At 39.9% G+C, this 27,282-nt stretch overlaps 2 protein-coding genes across 2 annotated transcripts; one reads left to right on the forward strand and one right to left on the reverse strand.

The window, feature by feature from the left end:
* Window positions 1-2,359: 2,359 nt before the first annotated feature.
* MELLADRAFT_91159 (uncharacterized protein) lies at window positions 2,360-2,509 on the forward strand (the record flags this gene model as incomplete). The annotated part of the gene is made up of 1 exon (XM_007413942.1): window positions 2,360-2,509. One exon carries the CDS (start codon window positions 2,360-2,362, stop codon window positions 2,507-2,509), a length of 150 nt encoding a protein of 49 aa, XP_007414004.1.
* Window positions 2,510-20,381: 17,872 nt separating this feature from the next.
* On the reverse strand, window positions 20,382-24,056 carry MELLADRAFT_49732 (uncharacterized protein; the record flags this gene model as incomplete). Its single annotated transcript, XM_007414064.1, has 7 exons — window positions 20,382-21,289; window positions 21,364-22,053; window positions 22,119-22,202; window positions 22,289-22,425; window positions 22,505-22,769; window positions 22,838-22,920; window positions 23,025-24,056. The coding sequence occupies 7 exons, from the start codon at window positions 23,849-23,851 to the stop codon at window positions 21,009-21,011; spliced, it is 2,367 nt and encodes a 788-aa protein (XP_007414126.1).
* Between the last annotated feature and the right edge of the window lie 3,226 nt (window positions 24,057-27,282).

Raw genomic sequence — 27,282 nt, forward strand, 5'->3', positions numbered from 1 at the left:
GAAAATAGGTGAAAATCGGCGAAAATGGAGGTTTTCAGCTAATTACATATGTCAAATGACGTCAGAATAAGTTGGTAGATGGCTCATTCAACGCAGAAGAGTGGATTACATAATGTACAACCTTTTAAATCATTATTAACGGAGGTGTATGTAAAAAGTTATAAGGGAAATAAGAAATTGGCGTGAATCTCGAATTTTACAGTCACAAGACACATGTAACACCAAAAACCTTAACTTCACAACTCAATATCTTACTCATCACTCATCAGAAATAGGTCTTATAGGTGTCAGAAATGATCAGTAACACGTGGGCTACAAGATCCACTTTAGTAATCAAAAATTGGAGCACATCTGAAAAAAATCGTAATCTCAAAAATTGGGTTTCAGCTAGTTTACAAGGAAAAAATCACCTGTATTCATCTTAAGAAGTGCTGTACATTACATCATTGCGTCATTGATCACTTTTGGCTGTGAAAATTACATCATACATTAGTAACAAGATCATTACATTGCGTCATTACATGGTTTTTAGGGTTATTTAGGCGGATTTGATTGGTTTTTGAGGCTGTTGACTGTTGTAAAGATTGTTACATTTGGATATAAGTACTCCTTGATGAATTTGGGATTGTAGCGCCCTTTTCTGCATCTTATACCTTTGTTGTAGTGTTATAAATCATCATTTATTTACTATATTTGTACTAAGATCACTTAAATCCGCCCCTTCAAAGCAAGGAGAAATTTATTTACGTGTGTTAAAGACTACAAGTCTAATTGGGAATAATACTTACAACAGTATTGCTAGTAATAAACATAGTGTGTGACTTTTTTTTTTGCGCTTAAAATCTGGGAATAATACTTAACAACAGTATTGCTTTATTTCTCTGGTGCCTTATCTATTTCTCTGTTATCACAAAGTGGTCAGCAAGTGCCCTTGTGCTGGTTTCTTTGAAGAAGGCAGTCTTTAGGCAACTTCTACTATATTACACGTAGTAGATTATCCCTTCTTAGGTGTTGTAAAGCTCTTGTTGAGCTTTAAATACTACAGCGGCATTGCGGTTTTTGGGACCCGCCACACACCAGTGTTGCGCCTGTTTTGCTGCGGCTCACCCCGCCCCGCACCATGGACATTGAATATTACAATTTTTTTGTACCACAACATAACAGGGTTTGCGGGACCTGAAACTGTAACGGCTGCGGACGTTACGGCCCCGTACCAGCCCTGGGTACTATTCCCGGGGTTTTTTCTGCGCTATGCCCAAACAGGCAAATTGTTCTCTTTGTTTCACCATTAATGTTGAACCACCACCCAATGGAGATGTGACTTTGCCGCTTCCAGCTCAAATAGGCACCACACCCCCATTCAAGATTCAAGACGTCAGCCAATCAGGGGATGCCAGTGCCAGGGGTAATAAATACAATGTATCGTGCACGTCTTCTTCCCCCATCTGTACTTCATTGAACTATTTTCTAACTTTGTTTCTTTCTCAACCTCACATCTGATTATCAATCCTTACACCGTTCTAACTTCACTTACTACAAACTTTCACCATATCCATCCCATAACATATCTTACTATTACTAAACTTACAACCCAATTGTCATAGACTTTATCTGTCAAGCTTCACCACAATCCAATTTACCGCTCTCGAATCCGATTGTATACTATGTTGTCTCAAACTATATTACCATCAACAGCTGAAGCGCTCCGCTGCGCCCCGCTTTCAGGTGGTTTTTTTGCAGCGGAGCGTTGTTCCGCTATGTGAGGAGCCGCTCACTCCCCGCTTCAAATCAAGACCCGCTACATCAGTTGGGCAGCGGTGCGCCTGTTGGACCCGCTCTCGCACCGCTTCATGCTTTTCAAAGCCAAGCGAGCGAGACGGGGCGAGTAGAATCACATTTTTTAGTATTGGCAAAGAAGGTAGCATGTACATGAAATGATCAAAAAATAAAGGATAAGGAGTGATTTCAAAGGTTGATATAAGATGGATGATCAGTGGAGATGTAACAAAGCATAAAAAAAATTTCAAAAACAGTGAGAAGGAAGATCTTCTTTTTGATCTTGAATAAGATGGGAATCAGTTAAGATTCAAGGTGATGAAGTAGTAGAGATATTTTGGATGATATCAGAACTTGATGGTGAGTTGGAATTAGATGATTGAATGGTAGTGATAATTGAATTGAGAGAAGGAAGTGGAAATCATAGATCGATGAGAGGTAAGACTTGTGAGTTGGACTGCTTCAAATAATGAGTTTGATCGAGATTTGGGACAGGAATAAGAACAACCGGTTAATCAATTAATGTAATCGAATAAGTTTTTTCTTGTTGCTAGTTCAACTTCTTCAGCAGTTATGGACGCCAATGAATCAATTTTTAAATAAATATGGTGGAAATGTATTGATACATCGATTAGAAATCTTATGTCAAAACAGAGCTCTAGAAGCTTCTAGACTTGATTATGAAGTTTGGGGTGGAATCTTTCAACCTGATTCTGGTAGGACTGCTAAGTAAATCTTTCAATTTCATTCTATCAATCATATTTCATCTTCGGATGAATTAATATTTCTTGATTGATTGAGGTTGATTGAAATGTTAGGCTTATGATGTTGATTAGATTGATGATGAATAACTTGATGAGAGATGAAGATAATCCTGAGATTGAAAGGATTTGATAATTTGAGTTATCAGTGAGATTATAAGTACTGTTGGTGGAGGTAAGTGCTGGGGCATTGAGATGATTTTGTGCTGATCCGATGTAGCCACGTTGAGTCGCAGGTGTTGAGAGTTGCAGACCTCGAGAGTTGTTCTGAGAGTGATGTTGACTCTGAGTCTTGTTAATTGTCAAATTAGAGATCTTGCTCGTGTCGCTACATGCCGCTCTGAGCAAGGGCTGCGGGGCGTAAGTTCAAATCGCCCCGTCACAATTACAGCCCGCTACAGCCCCAGTATTAGGGGTGGGGCGGTGGCGGGACGTTTTCAACCGCTACAAGACAAATCCCAGAGCGATGGCGGGCGACCCGCCCCGCCACCGCCCCGCCACCGCTTTTTGCAGCGGATCGCTTCAGGTGTTGCTACCATATACCTCACATGCCACTGAAGAGGACACCCACCCAGATCTGTTCGTAACCGCAAGCAGGCCATATACCCAAGAATGATATCTCAGTCACCCGACTCTCGTCGACGAGTCAGTGTAGAACAACCTACAACTTTGAAACGCAAGCGCCAGGACTCGAGTCAATTGAATCAAGGCCAGGACGATGAATCTGACGGATCCGTTCGGTTTGGAGGGAGAAAGCAGTTCAAACAACCTACGACGTCTAAACACAAGCGCACCGAGTCGAGTCAAGATTTCCAAGACCAAGAACACAAATCTGACACATCGGTTCATAACGGCAGCAAAAAGAAACTCAAAACAGCACCAAAGCCTAAGGGCACGCTTGGTACAGCTTACAAAATTTTGTACCTTTTAAAAGGTACAAACTTTCCGACCCCGGAAAGTCAATTTTTGTTTTAAGTTGACTTTCATCAAAAAGTCAACTCAAAAGTATATAAAAGCTGAATTTCGTTTGGCAGCCAAAATCTGGTTGACTGTTCCAAATCTTTTCACTTTTTCTTCAACTTTCACTTCTCTTCATTTCATCTCTAGTTCCAGAACCACTGATTGCTTTAATTTTTACAAACCATTTTCTTCTCTAGAGATTTGATTGATTCCTGGATTGACATATAAATTGGAAAACTTTTCACAATAAATCATCAATGTTGTTTGTCTTGCAAATTCAAAGTTTAACTCCAATGCTTTAATGACATTGGATGAAGTATATTGTGTGCATATCATGACTTTTGGATGTGGTGTGTGAAGATGAGAGATGATGAATTGAGTATCAACAGTGATATTTGACCACAACGTTGAAGTGATTCAAAGATAGGAAGGGTGTATGGAAGATGTGAGATGTACGATTTGAAAAAAACAACTGAGTGAATCGAGGTTTCTTTTTACAAAGACATTGATGTGAGTTGAAGTGCGGACAGGGGGGTATGGAAGATGGGACTTGTAGATTTTTAAAAAAAAGAAAAGAGATTGAGACGTTGGGTCAAATAAGTAGCTTAATTGGAAAATAATGAGCTCTTTGGCTCTTTATTATAAGTAGCAAGATAAGCTACTTATGGGTCCCATAAGTAGCTTTGAAAAGTTTCAAAAAGTCGATGCCCAACGGACTTTTTGAAATTCAACTTATGAAAGTCAAATTTTGACATAAGTAGCTTAAAATAAGCTATACCAAACGTGCCCTAAGCCTTCAGCCTCACAGAAGTGATCTACCCGTACTGCAGTTGAATCTGATGAAGTAAGTCATCATCATTTATCTTGTCCAACCTCAGCTAACTAACAATTGAGTTCACTTGAATGTTTTAGCATATCTTGTTGAACATAACCAAAGCCACTTTACAAGCTGATTCCGACGCGGAGTTTGTTGGCAAGGTTCAAAAGAAACACAAGCCTAATTCCGAGAATCCCAATTCTGATTTAGCCAAGCTGAGGGTGTATCATTGGCCACCATTTCATGCAAAAGGTGATGTAAGTAATTTTGTACTTTATCTTTGTCATCAATACCCAATAACTGACTGGGAATTCTTATTGAAGGATCAATCCAAACTTCCCCTCTCATATGCATGTCGGTTCTGCAAGAGGGATAAAGACGATCCTGTTTGTGTCAGCTACAGCAACATGACAGGAAGTCTTTGGACTCACCAAGACGGATACTCTACTGGTGGTCGTTCTGATGTCAGCTGCGCTGGACAACTCGAAGCTCACAATTTGGGATTTCATGTACCACCGTCTGTTGCTGAGCAATGTATGGTCAAGAAGGGATCTTTGGACAAGTATGTTACCACGACCACCGCAACAAAATTCAACAACATTACCTTCAACCAGATGGCTTGCACCTGGTTGATTCGGCGAGCACTTCCTTGGACTCCTATTGAGGATCCAATCCTGAGGGGAATGGTTCAATACCTTTGCCATGATGCTAAATTATATGGCCGCAAATGGGCGTTGACTGAAGCTAAGAACATCAACAGTTCTTTGAAACAAAATGTATTCAAAGAATTGAAAGTAAGTACACCTTTATTATTGACATCCTTCTTAAATATATGTTTTATTGTTGTATTAATTGCTCATCTTCTTATAGCAATTGACTCCAAGATTCAATCTTGTAAATGGCTAAGAAGACCATAAGACCTATAAATGTAGTGCAGCGTATTAGCACTCTTCTCCAACAAGCTCAGGTATGCAGACCTTTGCTAACCTAAAGGTTTGGGAGGTAAAAACAAAATGAGAAACGATAAGTAAACTCAAAAGCTTATGAGAGTTGATCTAAAGGAAGTTTCTCTTTCCAAAAGATATTTATTATATTACTAATCAACTAACCTATAAATGTAGTGCAGCGTATTTGCACTCTTCTCCAACAAGCTCAGGTATGCAGACCTTTGCTAACCTAGAATAAATAATTGAAAGATAGAAGTAGTGAAAAGAAAAACAACTTAGACTAATGAAACGTAGCAAGATAACAATATAAATTTATACCTAAAGGTTTGGGAGGTGAAGATAAAATGAGAAACGATAAGTAAACTCAAACGCTTATGAGAGTTGATCTAAAGGAAGTTCTAACATGTTCGTCAAATGATATCAGTATGATGTTGAAACGCAAATTATAAGTGAAAGACTTACTCTCTTTCCAAAAGATAAGGAGAGAGAGACAAAGTTGATAAACACAGTCAACTACATATAAGAAAAAAAATTGTTGAGAAAACATGTTGGGATTGATCTACATCAAACTTATTCCTCTTCTGCCTCAAGTTTTTCACAAAGCGGTTCGGTGGAAAGTTTGGTACCATTCCAATGAAGGCTGAGTCAATGTTGCGGCAAATATACTCAGGATATGAAGCTTCTTTGCCGGCTTGTCGCTCTGGAAACCATGAGTCTGGATCGAACAGCTCCAATCCTTTGGCTCCACCATCGAGGTTGTTTCATGTGGACACGGATGAAGACGAGGATGATACAGCCAAAGATTCAGTGGATGCATCTTTGGAAAACTATTTCCAAGTGTCAGACAAGATGCGCCAGAAGGATTATGACTTGGCGGACCCAAAAGCAAGTCTTGTGTGGTGGGTCCGCAAACAAGTTGAGTAAGTACATGATCAATGAACAATCTTGTGCTAACATCTTTGTTTCTGTCACTTCTTCAGTGTCATGAAAAAGAATACCGGATCCTCGCCATTATGGCACGTGATTATCTAGCCTCGACTGGTTCATCGTGCGCAGCTGAAAGAATATTTTCATGTGCCGCTGATGTGTGTGCCAGTGATTGGGGTAGCCTACTTGCATGCACCATAGAAGCTCTGGTGTTGAGTAGACTATGGTTAAGAGAAGGAGTCAATCTGGGTGTAGAATTTGCAGACCTGACTTCCATTTTGGAAGCACTAGGTGTAGTACTGGATTAATGTAATCGTATCTTTATTATTCCAAATTCATTGTTACTGTGTTTATTGGAGTGGCACGATTAGAACATACATTCATATGGTTCATTTATCTTTGCAATTATAGTGTTTGTCTTTGTTTCCTTCTATTCTCACATTTCAATGTTCCTTCTATTCTTCTTGACTTCACATATTTCCTTGTAATAGTTTCTGAATCAATGTTTCTTAGACTTTTGGGTCTGTTGCGGTGGGTGCGTTGCTGCAGCATCACATGTCTGTTACGGGCGCAACTACTAATACTGTTGTGTCTGCGACTTTGCTGTTTTGGGCCTTAGATGAGTCACACTCCCGGGTGGGCTAGTTTTATGTTGTGGTTTCAATTGCAGCGCTGCACGGTCTGCGTTTCTTTGTGGCGTGTTGCGGCGCAGCGCAACAAAAAAACACCCTGTTGCGCGGCTTTACGTTGCTGGCGCAGGGTTGCAACAGGTGCCATATTTTCTGTTTAGGATAAATCTCACTATTTGAAAAACATGACAAGTATTCTCTGATATTGAAAGATTGTGAAGGGTTTATTTTGCCAATGATTAGTGAGTAAAAAAGTAGCAGAAGAGATATGATGAATTGAAGCATTTAAACTTATGTAGGAGTACTGGGAATCCCTGAAACTAATTTCAAAATCAGATCAAGAAGGGGATGATTAGGACACAAGGACTGAAGCATCTGGACAACTATTTCAGTGACAATGATGGACCTCACATCAAAATCACTGTTGTACTTATGACTAGACAGCAGAGGAATAGGGGCAAGAGGAAGGTATGAAGTACTGTTCTTATCCCATGAAGTTTGAGTCATAAGAGTAATGCGCAGGTGAAGGGATTAAACTTATAGTAGTATTGTCAGATATTTCAAACAGAAGGAGAAGCTCATAACAGATTTGCCATTACTCCAAAACTTAGGTCCACATGCCAAGGAGTCTCTAGAATTCAGCCTCTGAGGAGGATACATTGGCAGTCGTAATAATTTCTCTTTTGGGCTAACATCAATGAATTGAGTGTTTGCAGATTGAGCATAGCGTGCATCAATGGAAGTCAATATTTTGAGAGTGGCGCCTGCCACACATATGCTAGTGGCCAATGATTCTTCTTCTTCTTTCATTACCGCTGTAGGATCTGTCTGTGTATGAAATTTAGCAAACTCAAAAGAGTTTTTGAATGTGAACAAGGTATGTTTATGTGAGAATGTGTGCCACAATCTTCTCTCCGGAATCCAATTGGAAGAGGAGGGAATCAATTTTTGAAATTCATCAAATGGAACTGAACTCTGGAAACAAAATTCAAAAGTATGCACAGCACAACATTCAGGAAGAAAATGGATTCTCAAATCTGTCATCAATCCTGTTACAACTGCTGCAGTTACTGGTGATTTTATGCTCTGGCATTGCCGGTTGGGTCACCCTAATGACCAAACCCTCCTCAAGCTCGTAAGAGATCAATCATGTGTGGGATTACCTTAAAGACTGACAAAAACCACTGCTGGAAAATATTGTGCAGTGGCAAAATCGACTAAAACTCATATGATAGGGCCATCACTTATGTCCTATGACGGCATGTTACAACTTGTTGTTGTGGACCTGTGTGGTCCATTCCCAGTAAAGACAATTTCAGGCTGCGAGTATTCACTCAAAATCAGGAATGTTTTTTCAACGTTCATGAGAACCTATCTACTCAAGGGCAAGAATGAAGCATCTGCACACATCAAGATCTTTATATCAGAAGCCGAGCGACATACAGGTAGGAAACTTATACACTGGCGTACTGATGGGGGGGGGAATTTGTTAATGATTCCCTAAAATCTTACTTCTCTGAAAAGGGAATTGTTGTGCAGTGTTCCCTCCCTTACTTTCACAAACAAAACGGAGAAATCAAGCGTGCTAACCGCACAGTACAAGGTGGCATGCAAGTTTTATTGAAAGACTCAGGCCTCCCTTGTTGTTTCTGGGTTTTGCAATACCCACCGCCACCAACCTACACTGCAAAACACCTAACTCTAACTCAAGTCCAAAAACCCTGACAGAACTCTTTTTAGGATCCTCACCTCAAGTTGATCATCTCTGTATTTTTGGCAGCTGGGCCTTTGTTCATGTCCCACTGGCCCAGTCAAGAAACGAAAAAAGTTGGACGACAGAGTGATTCACTGCAAACATTATTCAACTTCCCCAAGTGGGCAGGAAAAAGTGACGGGGAGTATGATTTGTCATAAAATGATCTATCACTCCACACCTGAGCCCTAACACCCACACTACATATGTGTAGCATGCTCAGTGAATATGTGGTTATCATGTACATACAGTTCTGCTCAGTTATCTGCTCATCATATATTTTCCATCACTCATTGGTCAAAGAGGTTCCAAGGTGTTAGTTGGTGCAATTTCAATTGGATCCCTTTGCACTCAACACTTTTGGTCCATTGTTGCCACCACTCTATGTTGCACCTACAAATCAATCTTTATTGCTCTCAATGGGTGACAATTTGATGAAGCACAAATCTCACCTCATTGTATGGCATCCAGACCATATGGTTTAATCTGTTTTTTTCTTTTAGTACAACTTGACAAGCGCAATGAGTCAAATCTAGTTGAACACCTTCCTGCCTTTGGTGCGAGAATTTAAGAAACATCACTTCTCCTTTTGTGTAGATGGTGATCAAGATGGTACGCAAAACTTGAAATCTCAGTCTCTCTTGCTCAGAAGTAGGCCCTTCTGGTCATTGTGTCCTAGCAGTACAACCTTGCAAGCGCTACAGATGATCTTGCAAGTTTGTCCTTTTATGGCAGATGGCATTCCCGTTCCGTCATACTCCAGGTATCAGCATGGTTGGTTTCTCAATGAAAGCAATGCGCCAGTGTTTTGGGCTTCCTATCAAACTGCTACACAATCATCAACAATTGTAGATGACACAGATAGAGAGTAAAGTTGCCTCAGTGGCTTTGGTATGCTTGTGTTTTGTTTTTTTATCTTTCATCTTCACACACACAATAATGATCCATGGATATTTCTTGGAAGCATAGGCGGATCTGTCAAAGTCACAATAGCCTTACAACCCAAAACAACTCTGTTGTTTTTCAAGTTCTTTCCTTTTTGATGGCTTTGTCTTTTTCCATCTTCCTCTCAACTGTATATAGCTTTTCTTTTCATCCATGTCACATGACTACAATACATGAATGTTATCTCTCGTGCCCTTTCTCTGGAAGTGGATAGACCGTTTGATCTGATTGCACCTGATTTCTTTGTCAGTTCCTCACAATCTTGATACTTTGATTCAAGACCCTCAGACGTTGTGGTGATCAATTTATGGGATCAATTAAAAAATTCATAATTACCAGTTTACCAGTTTATTAGTAGGATTCAGCAGGAAAGAAAATTCAAAATGGAGGTTTTTGATCAATTGAAGCTCTTGTAGGCTTATGTATTGGTCATTAGGTCAACATTACATCATTTTATTTCACATTATACATTAAGATCATTATAGTTTACTTACAAACTTATTACAAAAAGAAAGAAAGAAAAACATAAGAAAAATTCGAAAATATAGGTACATAGGTTGGAAAATGGTTTTTAGCTTAGTAAAAATAAAGTTATGGGTATTATGAGGTTGGAATAGGAAAGAACAACATTATATTATACTATGACAATTTTAATATTCAAGGTTGATAAATAGAAACAAAAGTTATTAGGGAAAAGGTACTTTTTCGAAGTTGGTAAACAAGAGGTACATGTGTAGTTTGGTTGTGTAATAGTGGTAGTGATGGAAGTGAAGGTTGCCAAGAGGATTTTCCGGGATTTTTAAGGTTATAGATGATGATGTCATATTACATGAGCAAGAAAAAGAGAGTAGCAGCTGTGAAAAGTGGAGAAAATGGGTAAAATGTGTGGAAAATGGAGGTTTTCAGCTAATTACATATGTCAAATGACGTCAGACAAGGTTGGTAGATGGCTCATTCAACGCAGAAGAGTGGATTACATAATGTACAAGCTTTAAATCATTAGTAACGGAGGTGTGTGTAAAACGTTATAAGGCAAATAAAGAATTGGTGTGAATCTCGAATTTACAGTCACAAGTCAACATGTAATGCTCAAAACCTTAACTTCACAACTCAATATCTTACTCATCACTCATCAGAAGTAGGTCATGTAGGTGTCAGAAATGATCAGTAACACGTGGGCTACAAGATGCACTTTAGTAATCAAAAATTGGAGCACATCTAAAAAAATTCGTAATCTCAAAAATTGATTTTCAGCTAGTTTACAAGGAAAAAATCACCTGTATTCATCATAAGAAGTGCTGTACATCATATTATTGCGTCATTGATCACTATTAGCTGTGAAAATTACATCATTTATTAGTAACAAAATCATTACATTGCGTCATCATAGGGTTTTCAGGGAATTTTGGGCGGATTTGATTGGTTTTGAGGTTGTTGACCATTGTAAAAATTCTAGTGCATTGTTATATATACTTGGAGAGGGTTTTGGGACTGTTGTTCCCCTTTTTTCTTTATCATTTATGCCATTATTATTTTGTTTATCATCATAAACTTATTTTAATAGTACCTGGTCACTTAAATACGCCCTTTATTACAATTATAAAGAGAAATTTACTTTAGTTTTATAGTCATAAAGACTTATTGGGAATAATATCAATCAGATATTGCTTATTTCTTCAGTTATCAATTGGGAATAACACTATAGCAGTGTTGATAGTAATACAAAGTGTGCTTTTGAAGTTAAAATACGTGTGAAGATACATTTCTCTGGTGCCTTATCAGTACTCAATACAACAGAGCTCTTTCTGATTGTGTTGTTTTAGAAGAGCAGTCCTTAGACAACTTCTACTAGTCATTTTTATTAGTAGATTATCCTCTTCCAGCTCTGTATAACCCTTGTTGGGTTATAAGTTCTACAACGTGTACCTAGTGAGTGCGGTGGAAACAATAACATCAAAAGGCAGATTAATGTGTGCTGAGCAATTCAGGACTCAACCCCCTGCGCCACCAGGTTGGGATGAACAGATACAAATTTTACAAAGGTTTGGCTAACCTTGCTTAGCTAAAGTTCAGGCGCCTAGGGCGGGCGCTTTTTAGGGAAAAGTTGAAAAATGCTGCACTTCTGATGGAGTTTTAAGCTCACCAAATGTCCGGCGCACTTTTGGCTGACACGGTGTACCCAACTATACTCATACCAGTATAAAATAGTGGCACCCTTGCTATATGTCTGTTGAAACTGTCAGAGCAGGGAATGATAAGGTTCAGAACAAAACCTATGAACTATCAAAGTTCCCTCAAATCAGAGTTAACTCACCTGTCAGAGCAGGGAATGATAAGGTTCAGAACAAAACCTATGAACTATCAAAGTTCCCTCGAATCAGAGTTAACTCACCTTCACACCTAAGAATGATTAGAATATCTTGGATCAGTTTTTATTTCCATCACATCATAATAAAAATGAAACACAGATATTAAAATAAGAAAACAAAATTAAACTACATACCTGTCAGAGCAGGGAATGATAAGGTTCAGAACAAAACCTATGAACTATCAAAGTTCCCTCAAATCAGAGTTAACTCACCTTCACACCCAAGAATGATTAGAATATCTTGGATGAAGAAGGGAGACTCATCTTCGATGCTCTTCGAGGTTTGTCATTAAACTTCTTAGCGGTACTTAGGTTAATTATGATGACAAGTTATACATATGGTATGACACGTGAAACAAGCTACATAATGTGATAATGAGAGTAAATGAGATATGAAATATAAGACATATAGTTAATATCAGTCATGTAATGAAAATGAAACGTAACAGGTATTACACTATACTTCAACATCCCCCCTATTTCAAGATCATTTCTAATTCATATTATTAAGCTTTAGTGCATGTTGAATTGCTTGAGGTCCTAGCGGCTTGGTTAAGTGATCAGCTAACATTTCTTTGCTAGGTATATGATGAATGATAAGTTGGTTAGATTGTATAAGGTCCCTGATATAATGAAATCGACAATCAATATGTTTGGATTTTGATTTTAAACCATCCCCCGTTGCCGTGAATATTGCTGAGGTGTTGTCGATGAAGAAAGGTGTGGGAGCTTCTAGTTGATGCATGATATCAAAGTAGAAAGACCGTACCCAGGCCATGTGTTTAGAACATTCAGTTGCAGCCAAGTATTCGGCTTCTGATGTGGACAAAGCTACCACTGATTGTCGCTGAGACTTCCAACATACTGCACCGTTTGATACTTTGATGACATACCCAGTAACTGATTTCCGAGTAAGAGGACATTGAGAAAAATCGGAATCCGAATACGCCTCAGGTTCAACGTTCCCCCCAGAGTAGGTGATTGAGAGATGTTGTGTGCCATGTAAGTAACGTAAGACGTGTTTTGCAGCAGTCCAGTGCGCTACGGTCCAAGCAGAGTTGTATTTCGATAATTGTGAGACCGCATACGAGATGTCAGGACGTGTGCAAGTTGATATCCATTGGAGACATCCCACAAGTTCTTGATAGGGAATGTCTTTGGCTTCTTCTATCTCCTCAGTAGTGCCGGGTTTTAGAGTGAGTCTTTGAGGGAGAGGTGTTTTGACAGATTTGCAGTTCACCATCGCAAAGCGTTCCAGGCATGATTCAATGTAATGAGATTGATTAATTTTGATGCTGGAACCGTCTTCTGCGATGTCGAGTTTGATGCCGAGGTATAAGGTAGGCTTTTCTGTCCATTTCAGTTTGTATTTCAAATTAATGAATGTTTGAAATTTTGAGAAAAGTTCATCGTTGTCACAGAAAACTAGTGAATCGTCCACATGAAGGTGAAGAATTAGAAGTCCAAGAGAAGATTTCAACACATAAACTGCCGAGTCAGAAGAGATAGGAAATATTTCAAAACCAGCTGCTGTCGCACCGAAGTGTTGTTGCCATCGCCGAGCAGCTTGTTTAGTACCATATAACGATTTGATCAGTAACCAGACTCTGAGCCGCTCAGTTGGATGTTCAAAACCCACAACTTGACGAGCATAAACCAGATCTTTCATATCACCGTTTAAGAATGCTGTGACGTTGTCAAATTGCCTGATTTTCATTATTCGTCGTCTTGTTCTTCTGTTTGATCCGGACACTTCTAAGGCTAGTAAGATTCTGAGAGAGTCGATTTTAGCTACCGATGCATATGTATCATTGTAATCTAGTCCTTTGATTTGATGGTTTCCAAGTACAACCCAATGTGCCTTGAAACGTACCACTCGGTTATGCTCATCTCTCTTCTTGTTAAAGATCCACATCCCCCCTAGGATATTGGCTTCAGGGGGCGGGTCAATGAGTTTACCTACTGAGTGTTCCATGAGTGAATTGAACTCCTCCTGCATCGCGTGAGTCCATGCCTGCTTGTCAGGACCAGCCATTGCTTGAGCGTACGTCGGGCTATCAGGATTGGATCCTGTAGTTGCAGAGAATCCCCATCGGTCTGGTATGACAGTCTTAGTACTGGTTATGATCATAGGTCCTAAAACCGAGTTGGTGGCTACCGATGTTGATGTTTTTGTAAACCCATAGCAATCCGGCGCTGCTCGTGATTGTTGTGATCGTCTGACAGGTGCTGTTTGCTGTGAGGTAGTTGGAAGCACAGTCCTTGGATTCTGAGACGATTGTGTATTGAGATCCGGAGCTGGTGATGCCGATCGCGAAGGTGGAGTCGGTGATGGAGATCGCAACGGCGTATTTGGTGATTCAGCCATAGGATTCTCGTCTTGAATAGGCATTCTAGTAGTTGATGATGCCGGTGATTCATTCCTAATCAAAACAGGAAGAGGTGAGACAGACGATAATGGTGATGAGCCATTAGAGCTAGGGATGTGAACTCTATCAGGATGAACATGATCAGATGGTGAAGATTGTTTTACTGAAGATGCCGACGAGTGAATTGATGGATCAGACGGAGTATCCACAGCAGCAGGTTCACGATATGCCGCATGTTGGATAGGTGGAGTTGTTGGTACCGATTGAACCGACTGATTAGAAAGCTGAGATGTGATCACCTTCTTAGGAGCATGTATCGAACCGCTTAAAGGAATCCGCTCTATTGGATACTGTGGTGATGGCGGACTAGGTGGGTTCTGGTTCAATACTGAAGAATCATTGGAAGATTGAGGACTTGTTGGAATAGGAGTCGACGGTCGTTCTTCTATCAGAGTCTCCGTAGGGGTGTGAGTCACATCCAGGCTTTGTGATGTTTTCGAAGAAGAGATGAATAGTATATCGGGAATCACAAGTTCAACTTGTACGTTGGGGGAATGAGTTGGGTGTACCCCAGGAAAAATGTCTTCCCGGTAGACTACATCACCAGTTACAAAGATCCGGCCAGTTTGTTTATCCCACAAACGAGCGGCCCTGGCTCCTTCCTCTAACCCGACAAAGATAAAGCGTTTGGCTAGAGGACCCACTTTTGACTTTTGACTGCGATCCACCGCAAAGCAGAGAGATCCAAATGGCTTAAGACGGTCAGTGTCAAATGGGTGTACATGCCCTGGATTGAGTGATTCGAAAACTTCCATAGGTGATTGAAGTTTGAGTGCCGCATGAGGAGAGCAATTGATTTGTAATGCAGAATACTTCGCCAGTTCCCCCCAAAGATGTAGGGGAAGACCTGATTGAATCAGCTGGCTGCGTATTCGTCCCAGAAGAGTACGTCCAAAGCGTTCAGAGACGGAGTTTGCTGTAGGACGCTCAGACGGACCTCTCTCAATTTCGATACCTTCCTGCTTAAGGTATTGAAAGAATTGACTCGAGGAGTACTCGCCACCTCGATCAGATTTGAGCTTAAGTAGTTTCCTTCCACACTTCTTCTCCATCATGGTCTTGAATTGCTTAAAGGTCTCAAAAGTCTCACTGTTTGATTTCAACAAGTAAATAGAGCAAAATCGAGTGTGATCATCAATAAAAGTCACTATGTATTTATAACCTGATTTTGTAGATGGAGAAATAGGACCCAAGAGATCGCTATGTACAACGTTAAGCAAATCTGGTGATCGATGAAAGGGAGACGTGGAAGGAGATTGGGTGAGTTTGCCCATTGCGCAAGCATCACACTGAATGAAATCTTTTCGAGACAATGAGATTGATTTGTGTCGACGAAGAAATGAAATTACTGCATCAGGGTGTAAGTGACCTAGACGCTTATGCCACAACCCAGCCAGTTTCTCAGGATCGGTGTATGAGAAAAATGCATTGGTCGATATGATGTTAAGCTGAGGCGTCCATAGTCGATGCGTTTGAGGATTGCGACGCATCTTGAGAACTATCTGGCCTTTTTGATCAGTGATGATGCCGATGTTTTTGTCGAAAGATGCCCGAAAACCGTCATTGCATAGTCGACCAATAGAAATCAAGTTACCAGTCAACTTTGGAGAATACAATACGTCTCTGAGAGTGAGCGTTTCAAACCTGACAGTCCCTTTACTCTTTGCCCATATGGCTCCGTCCTGAGATGCCACTCCAATCCGGGTGGGTTTGATGTGTTGTAGATCAGATAGGAGCAATAGGTCGGAGAACATATGGCTGGTGGCTCCGGTGTCACAGATGATAGGGTTTGTGGTTGAAGTCGTGGCCGAGAAAGCCTCCTCCCAGTACGATACGCTTTCATCTTCTTTCGCAGATGGTGAAGATTGCTGAGTGACATGGGTGGAGTTGGCTTGATTAGACTTTGAATTCTTCTCATGTTCTAAGAAAGCACGCCATCGCCTCGTTCAACACTGCTCGTCCGTGTGACCAGGGTGACCTAATGAGCATTGAACAGTGGACTGATTGGTTTGATTGGACTGATTAGTTGATGTGTACTTTCGTTGTCCGGGTCGTGTTCTGGTGTTCGGTCGACTTCGGCCAGCAGCAAGAGCATTGTCAGTTGGAGTAGATGATGCATTACGAGTAGCCTCTATCTTGAGCAGTGAATAGAGTCTAGCCAAGGTCAGCGTCTCAAAGTTGGTTAAAAGACTTTGAACTAATGGCGTGAAATCAGGTGGAAGAGATTTGATAAGAATAATAGCGAAAAAGGGTTCGGAAATCTTATTATCTGGGGACGATGATAAGTTACTAAGTAGATCATTATGAAGTTTTCTAAAAGCATGAATATGATCAGATAAGTTATCACCAGGGGACATTTTAAGGGAGATGATATCGGAAAACAAGTGAGCAGTTGATAGTCCTCCGGCGTCATCGTGATGTGTACACAGGAGTTGGAAAGCTGCTCTGGGAGACGAGCACGTCCGAATGACCTGAAAGTTTTCTGCATCGATTGTTGCATGAATGGCAGCGAGAGCTCTACTCGAATTGGTTTCGAATCCATCAACTGCAGCTTCATCTGATTCATCTGGGGCTTTCAAATCTTTGAGTATATATTTAGATAGTCTCTGTCCTCCTAATATGGTGGTAAGCTTAAGTTTCCAGTCATTAAAAGTTCCGGTCGAAAGCTTAGTGACATTAGAGTAGTTGCTAGTTGAGAACTCTTTAAGATCAGATGTCATTTTTAATTTTTGATCGATAGTTGGGAATTTTATAGAGTTTTTGGTATCGGAAGGCGAGGTAAGTTCAGATCGGGGGATTTTTGAATTAGTTGATTCAGGTTTCAGTTCTGATTTGGCGTCTGTGGCGTCGATGGGATTCATTCGACTAGACTATGTTAATCTAATCCGGGGAAGTTGAAAGTTCGATAGAGTTCTGTACTGAACTGACAGATGTGATGGAAAGAGGAGACCGCAGACGTTTCAGAACGCTGGGCTCATAACCTGTTGAAACTGTCAGAGCAGGGAATGATAAGGTTCAGAACAAAACCTATGAACTATCAAAGTTCCCTCAAATCAGAGTTAACTCACCTTCACACCCAAGAATGATTAGAATATCTTGGATGAAGAAGGGAGACTCATCTTCGATGCTCTTCGAGGTTTGTCATTAAACTTCTTAGCGGTACTTAGGTTAATTATGATGACAAGTTATACATATGGTATGACACGTGAAACAAGCTACATAATGTGATAATGAGAGTAAATGAGATATGAAATATAAGACATATAGTTAATATCAGTCATGTAATGAAAATGAAACGTAACAGGTATTACACTATACTTCAACAATGTCTTCAGATACACCACCTGACTCAATTATTTTTCCAGATCTTCCTCCAAGCAAAACTCACTTTGGTCTGAATTCAAATAAATCAATTAGATTTGAAAGATCATCACTCAAACTTTTTCATTTTGTCTTTTCACAATCATGTTCTCAGTTTGTGATTGTTAGAGATCAATCTGGTATTAGACAGCAATTTTCAAGGCAGTCACTTTTGGGTCAGAAATTGTTTTTAATCATTCGCTAGACATTATATCTCTGAAGTGGCAAACATTTTGATAGTTCATGTGATTGTTTCATCAATAAGTATTGTTTATTCTTGAACAAAACTCAAAGTCCAAGTGGTCAGTTTGTTTAGAGATGGTGGTTTCTGTTAGATCAAAATCCAAAAGTGTTGGTGTACAATTGACTTAGTGTTAAAATTTGAATCAAAAATGTAGTTAAGAATTAAGATAGAAGAAGACATTAGGAAAAGGTTAAAATCAAGTAATTGGAATAGACAAATGATGAAAAGGATTTACAAGAGAAAACCCCAACCAAATCAATCTTTTCACATGCCTTTGATCAAGAAATCTCTTTTATAGTAAAACTTGTATTTACCAAATTTACTTTCTCTTTCCCTTGATTTTGAAATGAGAAAGTAAGTACCTATTGACTTTTATGATCTATAATCATATAATGACTATCTGCCCATTAAATGTTATATTTTAATCTTTTGTTCTCAGTTATCCATAAGACCACTTGAGCTCATCTTCCTCATTTTCTTTTGAACTCCTACGTCCTCTTTTCTGACATTGCTGAACCACATCACAGGTCAGCAAGTCTTCCTAAGAGCTAGGAGCTGTTACCGTCTATCTAACACATATATATAACTATCTTTACCAGATCCTCATCACAGGTTAAAGTAAGGGTATTCCAAGACACTTGGAAATTTTCAATAAGTTCAACCAATTCATGTGGTTTAATCAGTTGTTCTGATGGTTTTTAAAGTTCTGAAATGAGTGTGACTGCTGTTGAATATGCTACAGTTTCAGTTTTGGTTTTGTTTTGAAAGCCTTGGTTGTTCCCATTTGAGACAGGCTAATTAACAGCAGTCATAAACTTGATGATTGGAGGTGACAAGTCAAGGGTTGTTGTTGTTGAATGGGAATGCAATGTGTGAGGATGTGTGGTATGAGGTGTGAGGTATGAGGTGTGACCAAACTGTTGTTTAGTTCAGAGATCAAAACAGAAATCAGTGCCGAATCTGTTGGCTCATGGGTTCAAACCTGAGTCTTTGTTCCCAGTTTCCCAGTTTTGCAACTACAGCCAAAAAGGGTGACTTGTGAAACTGGGAAACTGAAAAAAACTTGGGTTTTGAAATCCCCTAATTACATACATGTGTTTAAGTGGCTGTTGACACTGAGCCTATATTTTAGTAGTACATATGGTACTGTTAGCCTGTGGTCCTGTAATCAGGGCTCAGGGCTGACAACAACACCTCAAGTAATTCTTGTTGTTATATTTGTGAGTCATGTCCCATCCCACACAAGTCCCCTACCAAGTGAGGGGACTCTTGAGTAATGAGTCCTTGTGATGTGCCAACACGGAGTGAATAGATTGTAATGTGTGTCTACTCACTTGGCAAGTCCTTTACCGTGCCAATACTTGCAGACAAGGCCATAGCGAGTCCTGTATTCAGGGCGTACTCAAACCTCAGTCACAGTCTTAGTATTGTACTCTAACTGTAACTCATGTATATTGGTACTCAATCAGAGTACCCCAGGCAGCACAGCCAACATGGATGCCTTGGATTGAAAAATTTGAGGTATCATTGGATTGAAAACCTCAGACAGAATCTTTCCAAGGTTTTGATCCGAGGTGTTTTTTTGCACCAAAAGATATCTCAGATCAAAACCTCAGACAAGATTGTCTGAGAGTTTATATCCAATGATGCCTCATATTTTTCAATTCAAGGCATCTATGTTGGCGGTGTGGGTGGCTGGTGTAGATATTGCTAATAAACATGTGTAATCCTACTTTAATCAACGGAACCCAACTCAGTGACTGTTCATCTAGAACCAATCTTCTTAGCACATGATGACCACCAGGAAGAGAAGTCTAGGGTTTGTGTGCTAAAAAGATAGGTTGTAATATAATGAATTACAAAGGTGAATCAGAGTTATATTGGACTAGAGCTATGCATGCTAAGATATTGAATTACACATGCTCCAGAAGAGCTATAGAGTTGCTGAAGAGAGCAAAAGATAAAAAAGAATTGTCTTCACAGCTTCCATAAGAGGGTATTGGGAGGTTTGTTTTGTCTGAGAGGTTGAGTTTGGTGACTGGAGATAACCCCAGCAAAACTTGATTGGGTATTGGGCCAAATTTGCCGGTATGGGACAAGCCCCCCTCTGCAAGCTCCAGGGGATGCATGTGGTTCATGGGGCTCTTTTTAAGCTAGACCAACAGCAGGGCTATTGTCCCTTGCTATTATGGCCCACAATACCACTAACTGCAGGACCTGGTCAGTTAAAGGCCTTAGCTTAGCTGTACATATCCATGCTGAAGATTATGTGCTATCTTAGAAGCACAAAATTGCTGAGCTAAGGCACCACTCAGAATTAACATAGCTTAGCCAAGCCACCATTGCTCATAGCATGGTTGCCCACATCAAGAAAATGATAACACCAGATCAAGTAGCTCTACACCTCTCATCATAGCCCTATTAAGAAACCCAATGCAATCACCAATCAATCCTCTGAAAAAATTATCTGGATCAGGCTGAGAAGTCACTTCCAGGGTGTAATTGTGCAAGACATTTCAAAAGGGGTTCAACTTTTCAAAAACATGAATTTTGTAAAAGAAGAAGCATCCATAAGACTAATTCAATTTCACTTTAAAAAATAAATCATAATCAATAAAAGGTAAAGAGATAAGAGAAAAAAAGATACTGGTTCTAATTCTTTTAAAATCTACCCTACAAAAAAAGGACACATCAATACTTTAAAAAAAGGTAGAGAAAGATAAGATTGATATGTCTATGAAGATAGTGAGAGAAATTGAATAAGCTTTGGATAGAGGAGGTTAAGACGAGATAAGAGTAAAAGATAAAAACAAACTGTTTTTTGAAGAGTGAGAATTTGATTGAGATAGACTTAGAAGAAAAGGATGATAAAGAGAAAAGTTGATCTGTTTGTTAAAGAGAAGAGAGAAGAGTAATAGAGAAAACTTTATTGATGCTTGACAAAAGCAGAAAGAGAAAAAGAAACATACATATTATATAGATCTATATGTATATTTATGTGTAGATATACATCATTTCCTGAACTACTAGAAGAATAAACCTCTAGAACCAAAGGTAGGTTAAATCAAATTAAAAGGGAAATATAAAAAACTTTAATGTGAAGTTAAACTCCAAGATGTCAATGGTACAGTATTAGGATTCGAATTAGCTTGATATCCTTTAGTGGACCATTGAGGTGTAAATAAGACGATCACAGTTGCACTTCCAGTCGGAATATCAATCGTTAAGACTGAAACACCAGGATTAGGTAAATCAGGTGATCCAGATGGTAATGGAGGAGAAGTTGCAAGTCGAACAGGTTGTGCCGTGGTAAATTTCGCATCGGCAGGTGATTGAATGGTGGCTATCATGGTCTTTCCATTTAAATCAAGATCTAAAACGATGCAGTTGATTTCACAAAGTCAGTCTGTTGATCAAATCCACCTTGCTTATAGCAGCAAAACTCACGAGCTGTTTTGCCATCAGTTGGATACGTGGTGGTTGCGTTGGTGTGCATACGCCATTGAGAAGGGCCAGTTGCACCAGTAATCTCATCTTGTATCAAGACTTGTGTTCTTCCATTCAACAGTCTTACACCTCTCAAAACAGATGTCCCATTATAAGCAGTACTGAGATCAGTGATCCAATAAGCAGTCGATTGACCCGAGTTGATGTTGAAATTGATATTATCTTGAGACTCCCCAGTACTTTCAAACTTGGAAACCGTACTGACCGAACCTGGACTCTGGTTCATACCATTCATCAGAATCGTATTTTGACCTTCAGTACGACACCTGTAGTATAGCCAACGTTTACTCGCTGCACCTTCCGATGAGAAATAACCGTCTCCGAGATAATCGTTCTGACATAAATGACCAGCCCATCGTTCACCAAGCGCGTCAAGTGTGAAAGTTCCAGCGTCTAAGAAACCATGGGTCTGATGCCCAGTAAGGTTTCCAGATTTAGCAGACACAAACAACCCAGTGGTATCTGTCCATGAGGAGCGCATCGATACCCATGCATCACTTGGGTCACTGAAACTGTGGTCAAGGGGTAGGCCCACATACCATCCTCCAGTGACTTGAGGATTGTACCAGAACATACTAAGTGGGTCTGGAGAGTCGGCTCGATCACGCTGGTAGAGTGTATAACGAGGAACTGTTCAAAAGAAACGGTCATGAGGAACCAAACGCGGGAAAACAGTGAGAAATCATCTCACTAACCTCCAAATTGATCACCATAGAACAAGAGGGGATTGGCTGATGCGGTAAACTTATTTGGTCCACAGTCACCAGTGTTGGCTTTGTCTGTTAGTCATCAAAGGATCAAAGTTGAATGCAGCGGGCCTAAGTGACTATCATACGGCACGGAAGGATAAAATAATTGAACTGACAGGTGTTACCGTAGACATACATGTGGTAAAGCCCACTGAGATTGAATGCCGGATTAGCCGAGAGAAGTTGCTGAGTAGAACCGGTAGCGGTCAAGAGAGCTGAAGCCATCTGAGCATGACCTTGAGATCCAAAGTACCTGATTTACAAAAAAAGTTGGTCAATCAGTCATGAGTTAGGAGGCTGAATGACACAGAGAAGCATTTCTGCGGGCTCACCAGTAATCGGATGTCTCACTCCAAGTCCCGTCAGGAGAAACAGCATTGACACAATTGGTGGAGGCAGACTGAAGAGCAAGTGGTAACAGTTTGGCAGCGGTACCAGTAGGGTCATCGTTCATGACAGCGAGCGAACCGATAACCATTCCACCATTGGTGACACAATTCCAATTGCCGTTGGTAGTCAAGAACCAAGCATTGGTAGAGTGTGACTCGATACCTTTCTGAAGTCCCAGATTGATGATAGACCACATGATTGCAGTTCCTGACCAATTTGAAATCGCTCGTCAGTGATTTGAATGGTAAAGAGGAATCTAAAAACCATTGGCTTACTTTGATCAGCTGTCCAGGCCTCGTACATCCAATCATACGCAATTGAAAAACCAACGGTGAACTCGGCGACATCCAACCAATGACTTGATGATCGAATAGAGAAGAGAACCGTCATAAAACGTCAGACCAGGTAGCGAGTTATGTAGAGCATCGAGAACCGCAAGATATGAACAAAAAAGTTACGAACTCAGTATTCCAATTATTACCAGCTCTACCAAAGGGTTGAGTAGTATTTCCAGCAGCAGTTTGTAATTCTCTCCAAGCACGATCCACCCATTTAGTATCATTACTCATTCGATAAGCATAAGCCCAATGTTTAAGTCTTAATTGTACTTCACGACCAACATCAAGTACACCAGAACCAGAATAACCACCATCGATTGAATAATTTGTAGGAGGTAAATTATAAAATGCAGTCGCGTTTGAAAAGATAGTAGAATTCCAAGCAGCTAGATAAGGATCGATTTTGATAAGTGATGGTAAACGATTCCATCTATAAGTTGAAGCAAATAATCTTGGTCGATCTGAACGTATAGATTGAGATGATGGATCAGGTGAATTAGGATCTTGACCCCATCCTAAGTTTTCATTTGAAGAAAGTGATGGAGCACTATTATAGGCTGTATGAGCTGATAAAGGATATTGAGGTACACCATATGCATTATAACCGGTAAAGAGAACTTGACTTGCATCTTTACCAGCATTAGCACCAGCACCAGTTGCGGCACCCGATGCTGCAGCAGCTGAATGAGTAGAAGAACTAGAATGATGGGATCCCAGTACACCACCAAGAACAGCAGCGATAATGATAGCGATGACAGCTAAAGGCATACCAAACTTGAGCCAACTTGATTTTTTCTTCTTCTTCTGTTTTTCATTGGTAAAAACTTCATGCTGTAAATTAGGATTAGAAGAATTAAAAGCTTGATCATGTGGATCATCATCTGCTTGAGAATAATCGACTTTTCCTAATGGTCTAGCTTGAGAATCCATGGATTGTTTTCGACCGTACATGATGAAGATGAGATTTAAGAATGATGAAAAGTGAGAAAGATGATGATGATGAGTTGAAGTGAAAGATTGATTTGATGAATGCCAGGTTTGGCTTGTAGGTTGATTTGTATCCAAGTGATGTTGAGAATGAAGCAATAGTGAGAATATCGTTTGAGTTCGTGGATGTGTGATTAAAGAAATTCGAGCAAGTTTCCTTTTCTTGGCAATTAATTTGACGAACGGGATCTCCAATTTTGTGTTTATATCAGTTCAATCCACATTTGGGTGACTTTCTTCGATTATGTGTATGTACTTAGTTAAGTTCAGTTTTGGACCACTCTCAATGAATCCGATGGTTCAACTTCAACTCATCATTCACTGACACCACTTTGATTTTGAAAACACGCCCTTCATTGAACATTTGCATCTAATCAAACAATGATATCCCCCTGATTCCCTGATATCTTCAAAATCATAATTTGACCGCCCAACAGAAATTCAAAATTTACATAACATCAAACTTCATGCTCTAGCTCAAGAGTGAGCTTGACTAAGAGCATCGCCATCGTTGGCGTGCAAATACAGTCTTTTTCAAAAAGCTTGCCCAAATTTGCCCGCAAAACTTGAGCAATTTGGCGGTGAATTTGCGGCAAGCTTTTTGCAAACAACTGTACATTGGTGCGCAAATAACCTGGTGGTGAGGCTATAAGCCAAAGAGTGAAATTTCTTTCCACCTTTTCATTTCCGTACGACAAGTTTGACAATCATCAACTTTTGAATAAAACTGTCTGAAATTCTATTTGAACACACCGGTGTTTGAACATCATCATGAATTGTCATACTTACCCAGTCATCCGCCCGAATCCAGATAGCCGGATTTCACAATGACAAGCGCTACCTTGGCGTTCCGGTCAAAATACTGCCGATATTTAATTTGATTCTTTCATATTCAGTAATTTTGCTATTTGGGGGTCAACCATATCCCTAGACTTCATGGCTGTGCAAAGTGTAAACACAGAAACATCCACAGTCGAGAGAGGTGGAGAGTAATTGAATAATTTGGGATATTCAAAGAGTGGTGTGTTTAAAAGGTAAAGAGCCGGGAGCCTGAGGGTTCTTTTCAAACTTAAAGTCCAATCGTGATTTCGCAATGGGTTGGCTCCTCCCGAAGTTTATGTAGGTTCTCTTTCAAAATATGTATTCACGTAGTTCTCTTTTTCTCCTCAACACACACATCAAACTTATCTCTACCTTTTTTTGCCATCCAATTTTATTTCAGTTAACAATCAACACTTAATCTTTAACTCTTACCTGGTCTTGTAACTCGATCAAAGCTTAAATAACGTATCACTCTATCTCTCTTCATGGAAAAATCATTTTATCTTTCTGCTTTCTTTTTCAAAAAAACCTCCTTTGTCTCTAGGTTTTTTTAAGAACATCATGTGTTTATATTGAGATTGAATTGGTTTTACGGATTTTTTCTATCTAAGAAAAGGAGCGGTGAAAGATTCTATACACGCGTGAGTCTAGTATCATCAAGATATTTAAAAAAGAGTACGCCCTTGTACATTAAAATGATTGTATTTGTACGTAGGTGCATGAAGCAAAGAAGTGTGTTTCAAAAGATGGGAACTACAAATTTGAAATATTTGAGATGAAATTTTAAAGTCCATGAAGATGAAAGAAGGCCCAATTTCTGTCAAAATCAAACTGACTGTCATCCTCCTCCTCTGACTAGCTCAGGGTCCGCCCGTGTTGAGAGTGGTTGTGTTGACTATTGAGCTAGCAATTTCTGACTATGAAGCGTGCCAAGCAATGTATACTCCAATTTTCTGGTGCTTTAAATTTGGCCTGAGCCACTTCAAAGCCAACCTCAAGTGCAGAGAAACTTGACACACAACCAGTTTGACATGAGATTCAAACTTCATAATTGGTTCATCTCAAGTGAGCGTGAAGTGCAGAGGTCAAGGCTCACTGCCTGAACAGGCTTCATATAAGCTCATCTACTGCACCATCCATGATATCTCTCTGTCGATCCTTTCCATAAGGCTTCACACAGATTACTTGCTGATGTCCTTGCACCACGTTGCAAATTTTAAAAAAATCATTCATCCTCAAATTGGCTGTATCTTCTTTGGTGTACCATGCGCATCTCAAATTTTTTACCAACTAGGAAGCATACCATATGCTTACATGATCCAGAAGAGGAAGAGATATTAACCAATTCCTCAACCAGACATACTTCTTTTGATTTTGACTTCCTTGCTGACCTGCTGTTTTGATTTGCTCAGCGTGTTACTAAAAGGATTAAATTTATGTCCTTTCCTAAGAGTAAGACCTACCCTCTCTGAATAATCCTTTCCTTTCTAGTCCACTGTCAGATCCAGCATATTTCATGATTGTTTTACACTCTTTTGTTCCTTTTGATCTTTACCATGGAGTACTCCTTGCTTCTAGTGACTCTGCTCTTTCCCCATATACTACTCATACTACCATACCCTGACTTTCCCATACAGTTTCCGTTCCACACTCTTGCGCGGAAGAAAGCGGGTAGAACCCTGTAGCCCATACCACTGCATTTGTGTGGTGGGTGCTCATTGAGAAGCGCACGCTAGCTACATTTGAGGCCACAATGAAAGTTGTGTGCATGTGTTCACGAGCAAACAAAAGACAGGCACAGTCCGCCGGGCCCGTAGTGCTGCTTCCTCTTGGGATTTGAAGGAAAAGAAACAAGATATCAATTGGTATGAGGACCTGATCTCCCATAAAGTCTGAAAAGGAGCTTGACCCACCCAGTTCACATGATGAGTCTTTAGGGGGTCAGGTTCACAAGTTTATAAGATCTAATGAGGAACTTTGGTTTTGGGGAATCAATTATCTTTCTTGGATATACCATTAATCAGAATGAGTTATACATTCTATTAAGTTGAGAGTCAATTCTGTACGCAGTGTACAAAAAATAATTATTGAATTTACTTGAAACTGAAATCATCAACTTTGAATAGATTTTCAGCAAATGAACAAAATGATGAAACCTGATGTGTAGCACACTTTCATCTGACCAGCACCGTAGGAATGGTGAGCAGTGAGGCCGGTAAGGTTCTTTTGCATTGATGTGAAGTCAGGACCCCGGTATGCTCTTATAAGGGGTACAGATCCAAAAATGTGACTTTTGAGCTCGCTCGGAAACTTGTCCCTGGCTTTACCCATAGCTTTAAGACAGGTTTAGTCTTTTTAATCAGCTGTATTGGACTTAGCAACTCTGAAATTCAGGCAGAAACCGGTAAAATCCAAGAGAAAGCTGTTTAATCCCATATGTCGTATCTCCGCGCGAGCTCAAAAGTCACAATTCTAGATCTGTACCCTTCATAGGAGCATACCGGGGTCCTGTGAAGTCTGACTAACAGAGCTGTATTGTGTTGCATAGAGTTTATCTTAACAAACACACCTGA

Source organism: Melampsora larici-populina (genome assembly GCF_000204055.1).
Source record: "Melampsora larici-populina 98AG31 unplaced genomic scaffold MELLAscaffold_40, whole genome shotgun sequence".
NCBI classification, from domain to species: domain Eukaryota; kingdom Fungi; phylum Basidiomycota; class Pucciniomycetes; order Pucciniales; family Melampsoraceae; genus Melampsora; species Melampsora laricis-populina.